Here is a 7,320-nt window from a genome sequence, read left to right on the forward strand (position 1 = left end):
ATCAACTACCCACTTTTATCCCATTAGTGCAATTTTTTTTATCTTTAGACTTAATTAAACACTGAAGTTCGAGAAATGGCTAGATGTATTATATGGCTAAAAAAATCCTGTTTAAAATTCTTTTCCCATCTTTTAAAATATAGTTTTAAATAACTTATTTGAATGGATGTAGAGTTTTCAGGTATAAAATTAGATAGAATGTTCTATCGTTAAAATGATATTGTCCTACGGACCAGGTTTAACGATAGAATTTGTTCTGTGTATTGGCAATGTACATTGCAAAATAAACACGGGCGATAACTCGAACTCTGTGTATTTTCTATGAACAATTAATCCAGAGAGTTCCGAATGTCATCATGGCATTAAATTTGAAGCGAGGAAAAAAATGTCGAGAAAATGAGTTGAATTTTTGTACTTATATGGATTATTTTTTAGGTTAAAAGGCATACACAATCTCATAAAGGTTTGTTATGATTAATTTGGTAGTTATTTTCAGTGTAACTCCTTTTGTATTCTTCAAAATCATTTCGGAGTGGATCCACTCTGATTTGCTACATTGCAATTATATGGGACGTATTCTAACTGTGGTGAGGGCTTGTCCCGAGACACAGTTAGATTACTCTAACTAGTACAATGTATATTATAAAATAACTTATTTCATTGGCAAAACAACATTTAGAAGCCAAAGGGCCTAGAATCACTCTTCTGATAAATTGCACAACAATGTTCTGTGACTTATTTCTGATTTGCGGCCTATTTCTGATTTGGCACATCTCTTGGCACCAAGATGAATCAGCTGACAAGGTTTGATGCTCCTATATAGGCTTCTTAGTATCAAAGATCTAATGATTTGATTATGAATAATGATAAAATACAAAAGGAAGTCACTGTGACCTACTTTTTAATTGACAAATCTCTGGCCCTAAGGTTAAACACGATTCTGAAGTAAAAACAGCAAATTTTTAAAGATGACCCCAAATAGGCCAAGGGTGCAAAATCCAGCATTCTGAGCATTTTCTGGCACTTCGAAAATATATCTCTTTTTAAGGGAAGAAATTACAAACATCACTGAAAATTGTTACTTATACTCTTATCAACATCTTTTACATTTTTGTTTATTAATTCACATTATAAGAATTTTTCATCCGTTACCATAGTCGATGCTTCCAATAAAATTTCTAACAATCAGCTGAAAAAATACTTCAAACAACATCTTTAACACTTTTTGTTTTTTTATTCTCATTTCAGGTTTGTTGCATCCATTAATGCAACCAATGTTTCTAGTGAAACTTCCCGTGATTGGCTGAATTAATATATCTCAATTCCAAAAACCAATGAAATTGCATGTTACATTGAATCAAAAAAGTAGACCTGTATAAATTAGTCAAAACAAATTCCAATGGGCAAAAATGTTACCATCGAATATTGATTTTTAAATAGACTTTAAAAAGTAACAAGCAAAATTCTTAGTGGATGGGAAGCCATTATTTATGGCATATTGTAACTGTCTTGTACGTGTGTCCTGTCTTGTCTGAGCATCATACAAAAAAGACATAAATTATTGAATTAATAACAATTATGAAAAGATTACAGCTCCTCAATACGACATCAAACTTCAAGATCAAGGTTATGAGGTCAAATACTGTCAAAATTAATGCACATGTGAAAAAAATATCAAAAACCAGTATACAATTGGAAAGGTCTTGAAACAGGTAATGCACATGTCAAATGTATATGCCATATCTTCTCTCAATCAAAAGTTATCAGCAATGCTAAAATTTTTGAAAATTAGGTCAAACTTCAAGGTCTAGTTAAAAATCACAGTACATTTGGAAATGCTTGTCATAGGCAATACACGTATTACATATGAATGCCTTATCTCATTTTCAAATTGAAAATTTGAAAGAATTTAAGAATGAAGTAAACCTAAATAATGGAGAATGATGTTCTAAGTGGCTATTACCTTTTCCTCTGTGGCCTTTGCCAGCAGTCGTGCATGGTCCTCGGGTGAGATTCTGAAGGCTTCCTGGGCATACTGATACAAGTCCTGTATGTAGGGTAAATGTCCACCTGCTGTAGTCCCAATCTTATGCTTGATGGTGTATAAAACCTCAATGTACAGAAGCTCAAACTGGACAAAGAAAGAGAGGCAATCATTACTCTTCTATAAGAATGTCAAGCTTTTTGTTGTTGGTTTGGTTCAGAGCTACTGAGAAAAGGAATAATCTAGGTCTAGAGAGGCTTCTGGAACTTAAATCAAAAAACTGATTTATAAGTAATAATGACTGATGCAAGTCTAAATTCATTTTTACACAAATGCATCAAATGGTTATCCAATAAAACCAAGTCAAGCATCTGCACCATCATTATCTTTTCTGTTTTAATGAATTATATTTAATTACTTTGTAATTTACTTAAATTACTTTAAATGCTAAATGTAGATTTTATTTAAAATTATAAACTTTAATTGATTGATTGATTGTATGTTGTTTTACATCCCATTTGAGTATTTTTCACACATATACAGACGTAACAATATACAGGTGAAGGGCTTCAAATTTAGACTTTTTCTCGGCACTCTGGGCCACTGAGCAGTGAGGGGTCTTTATTGTGCCAACTTCTACCATGACATAAGACCTCAGTTTTTAAGGCTTCATCCAAAATAAATAATGATTTCAAAAAGCCATCTGAATTTCCTATGAACATAACTGTACATTCCCATTTTATATGCAATACTGCAGCAAAACTGGAAGTTCCAGCAAATCCAATAATGCCCTTGGTCCCATGAATTTTTTATGAATGGTGTTTTCCCATTATGTCTCTGGCTAAGGTACTTTACAAATGTAGAAAGCTTTATTTAATCCCTATACTGCCATAATCAGGAACTTTTCCCCCCCTACTTTTTGCTGTAGCTGATAATAAATACAATGTTAAGACTCCATAAACTCTTACGACTGAGGAAAATCATTGCTATGGACACAATTTTTATCACAGTTGTTTTAGCTATATGTGTCTTAATAACTTCCACCCATACTTCAAGACTTCATTCATGCCTATCAGATTTGTCAATAAAAAGGTTCATAAACACAATCTCCCTTTGAATATTAAAGAAAGCAAAATGTCTTCAAATATTCAAATATAGCACACATAGAGACTCATGATAATTAAAAGTATTAAAAACACAATCTGTGATTACAGCTGATTAATTGAAGATTATCAACTGCTGTATTAAAATTTCAATACATGATGCTGTAAAGTTTGCCTGAATCATAGCTAGTTTAAGTGGCATTTATTACTGTCCCGTAGTTATTATTTAAAACATAAGAGGAAGTTCAATTCATTTAAGTATTTATGTTTGTGACTTGTATTACATATTTTTAGAGCAAAAAAAACCAGAAGTCACTGATGAGACTGTAGCTCTACTGGTCTGTACGTATAACGAAGGAAAAGTAGCACTCGGATTTGAAACTTTGCAACATGCAACAATAAATAGAATTATGTATCTTAATGTAGTATACTTCTGTGCCAAGTTATATTGAAATCAAACGAAAACTGTGAGAGGAATAGCGTTTTGACAGTATTTCACAGAAATTTCTATTTCTAGTAACCATGACAAAACCATTCACTGAAATCAAAAACCGAAATACATATTATTTATCGTAGTGTATTCTAATTGTGTGCAAAATTAGATTGAAATCAGACCAAAACTGTAGGAGGAGTAGTGTTTTAAAGGAATTTCACAGAAATTTCTATTTTTAGTAACCATGGCAACACCGTTCATTGAAATAAAAAAAAAACCAATGCACTAAATTATGTATCTTAGTGTAGTCTACTTGTGTGCCAAGTTATATTGAAATCAGACCAAAACTGTAGGAGGAGTAGCCTTTTAAAGGAATTTCACAGAAATTTTATTTTTAGTAACCATGGCAACACCGTTCATTGAAATCAAAAACCGATGCAATAAATTATGTATCTTAGTGTAGTCTACTTGTGTGCCAAGTTATATTGAAATCAGACCAAAACTGTAGGAGGCGTAGTGTTTTAAAGAAATTTCACAGAAATTTATATTTTTAGTAACCATGGCAACACCGTTCATCGAAATCAAAAACCGATGCACTAAATTATGTATCTTAATGTAGTCTACGTGTGTGCCAAGTTATATTGAAATCAGACCAAAACTGTAGGAGGAGTAGCGTTTTAAAGGAATTTCACAGAAATTTCTATTTTTAGTAACCATGGCAACACCGTTCATCAAAATCAAAAACCGATGCACTAAATTATGTATCTTAGTGTAGTCTACTTGTGTGCCAAGTTATACTGAAATCAGACCAAAACTGTAGGAGAAGTAGCGTTTTGAAAAATTGTTTACAGACAGACGGACAGCTAGACAGACAGACGGACGGACAACGGACACCTTCCTATCGCATAAGCTCTTCTGGTCTCTGCCTTTTAAAAACACATGTCCCTCAAAGTGTCAAATAAATGATGACTTCGTGCCAAAAACATTCTCTTGATATTACTTTGTCTATGACGTCCTAGCTTACAACACAGTGTGAAAGGAGAAATGTCAAAATACAGCAAATTTGACTTCTAATTTATCAAAAGCAGTTTCTGGAAAACAAAAACAACAAGCTATCCTCAGTTTTATTTATTTTTTTCTTTGGGGGGGGGGGGGGGGAGACTTCCTATTTCTGAGATAGTGGCTATCCCAAAGCAACTTTAATTTTAGACGAGGTCTTTGGGCCACAATGCTGGCCTGATTCAACATGCTTTCCCAAATTAAAGTCTATGATGTGAATAATTTCATACTTACAGTATACTGAAGTTTAACATTAACAAATTGTGGTATTTTTGTTTCTTACAATTGTCAAAATATTTCTGCATTAAACTTTGTTCCATCCAGCCTATCATGGTTGTAACTTCTTCAAATTTGATCTACACTGCATGAAGGTGCTTATATAATAAATTACCATGACTTATTGAGGACATGCTGTCCTTAAAAGAATTGTTATATTTCCATAAAAAATTTGACCCCCTACTGCAGCCATATTCTTAACCAAGGGTCCATGATTTCAAAAAAAAAAAAAAAACTTGATGTAAGAAAGCTTTCATATATGTTTTATCTTTTCAGGCCAATGGCTCTTGAGGGGTGGATTTCATGTTTTCTTTATTTCTAAAATATCTCCTGAAAAGAAGATATGAGTCTTCATTTAATAATTGTCAATCCCCTTTTTGCAAAAATGCTTTGCGACTATAGTTCAAAATGGCCTAGTGGTTTGGGAGGAGGAGATGAAAATGTGAGAAGTGTACAGTTTCTTTGGCTTAGGTAAGCCTAAAAAGAGAAAAAAAAAAAGTCACACAGACTGGGCAGAAGATTAGAGATCTGTTTGACCCTGATCTTTATGCAAGGTTCTCCAATAAAGAACATTGCACACCCTTTAAAATACTTTGCGAGTAAAGTGATAAACTGAGTTACGTCACAAATGGCAGATGCATAAAAATACGAAAATAGTCCCAACATCATCACATTTATCATGTTTATGTTGATCGAATTAACCAGAAAATTTAACATAAGAAAAATTTCTGCTTCTATTATCAGTACTGCTGTATCCATCTAACACACTTATGTATGAATGACCCTCATTTCCTTATATGTACGTGTATGACAAGAAATTTAAGTCAGGAGAATAGAAAGCTTATAGAACCATAATAATTACTGTGCTTTATTGTTGTATCTGAACGCATTATTGATATAAGATAAAAGCTCTGCGGGCAACCTTAAACATTAATTGTCAGATCATATGCTTTGCAAATCAAATTTCAGTGATTTTTGGAGCTATAAAGCTTGCAGTTGGATCTTATTCAACAAATATTAACCATAAAACAAATCTGGATTCAACAGTATGGTCATTATCCCAGAATTGTTTCTGCATTATTCAATTTTACAGTGCTGACTTGTCAATATACATTATCTGTTCTTAATTGATCTACAGGATGTCCGTACATACAATGGTTTTAGGATCCTAGGGAAAATCTAAGCAATTTATCATGTAAAAATCTTTACTGATGAAAACCAAAGCCTGAACTTATCAAGTCTGTATACAGCTTCTTATACCCATTCTGCTTTTAAATATTTAGCAAACTGTTACAAGAAGAAATTCTCCAAAAAAAAAAAAAAATATTGTAAAACTATGTAGATATTTAAAATTTCATATAGCCATTTAAAATTAGCTGTGTATTTTGCAACCAAGTCAAAATAATTACAAAGTGGGCCTGCTCTAATAAATTATATTTTATATAGAGTCACCAGGTCGCAAGGACAGATATAATCCTGATACAGGACCAAAATCTTAAAATGGTAACTCTGGTCCGGTGGATCAGTGAATTACTGGTAAAATGCCAAGCTGAGATCACTGACAATGAGAGCTATGCAATTTCAGGAGATCTCTAGGCTTAAATCAAGTGTCTACAGAAAGGCCAAAAACCATTTAATATCCCCCTTCTTAATGGTATACCATATTGCATTAAAACTGAGAGTTGCTATATTTTGTAAAATCAAATACAAATCGAATACACCTGAAATCCTGCTTTGTGCTCACCTCTTTCTTTGATAGTCTCTGTACCTCTGGTTTGATGGCAAACTGGCTCTCTGAAGGAGGATGTCTATCATGATCTTCCTGAAAAATACAAAAAGTGTGTATACAGTCAAACTTTACTATCTCAAACATGATGGGGCTGAGAAAAAGCCTCGATAAATGTCTGATGATTCGAGATATCAATTAAGGTTTAAATACATATAGGAAAAGTGATTGGGACCTCCAACTCACTTTGACATATCCATGGTATTAGAGATATTGAATATGTTCAAGATACCAGTACAATTTGAAAATTGTCAGTGTAATGAATGACTATAAACACTGAATCCTTATATATATATGCAGTATTAAAGTCTAATTGAAACACAGGTATAAATCCTAAGTGAAAGGCCAGATGGTCTAGCAAAGTATAATAATAAATTTATAGATAGCCTTTGTCAACTAACAAATACACTTGCTAGAATATTATCAGTAATTGTTGCTGCATCCACTGCCATCCAGTATCTAACATATTTTGAGGACTATCCATCCTCCTATTATAATGTAAAATACACATATATCTTCATTTTCACTCTAACTTGATCATGTCAAGACTATGATTACAGTTTTATTGTTGTGTGCTAGCTTGCATATCTTAAACACGATCAAAACATTAAGACTATAAATTCAATCATACACAGTAATGGTATATGCTGTAGTAGTCAATGAAATACCATTACTTTTT

General features: G+C 32.7%; 2 protein-coding genes across 2 annotated transcripts in view; one reads left to right on the plus strand and one right to left on the minus strand.

Annotated features, from left to right (window-relative positions):
• The window catches only part of LOC133190328 (uncharacterized), a 292,684-nt gene that overhangs the window by 131,258 nt on the left and 154,106 nt on the right, over positions 1-7,320 (plus strand). The window lies entirely within an intron of this gene.
• The window catches only part of LOC133190323 (BAI1-associated protein 3-like), a 122,718-nt gene that overhangs the window by 89,496 nt on the left and 25,902 nt on the right, over positions 1-7,320 (minus strand). Inside the window, exons 2-3 of the mRNA XM_061325876.1 lie at positions 6,600-6,677; positions 1,964-2,131 (exon numbers count right to left, since the gene is read on the minus strand). Of these exons, the coding sequence (XP_061181860.1) occupies positions 1,964-2,131; positions 6,600-6,677 (246 nt within the window). The remainder of the gene's footprint in view (positions 1-1,963; positions 2,132-6,599; positions 6,678-7,320) is intronic.

Source organism: Saccostrea echinata, unplaced genomic scaffold (genome assembly GCF_033153115.1).
Source record: "Saccostrea echinata isolate AGI-Se365-2 ecotype Australia unplaced genomic scaffold, CSIRO_AGI_Sech_v1 ptg000022l, whole genome shotgun sequence".
NCBI lineage: Eukaryota > Metazoa > Mollusca > Bivalvia > Ostreida > Ostreidae > Saccostrea > Saccostrea echinata.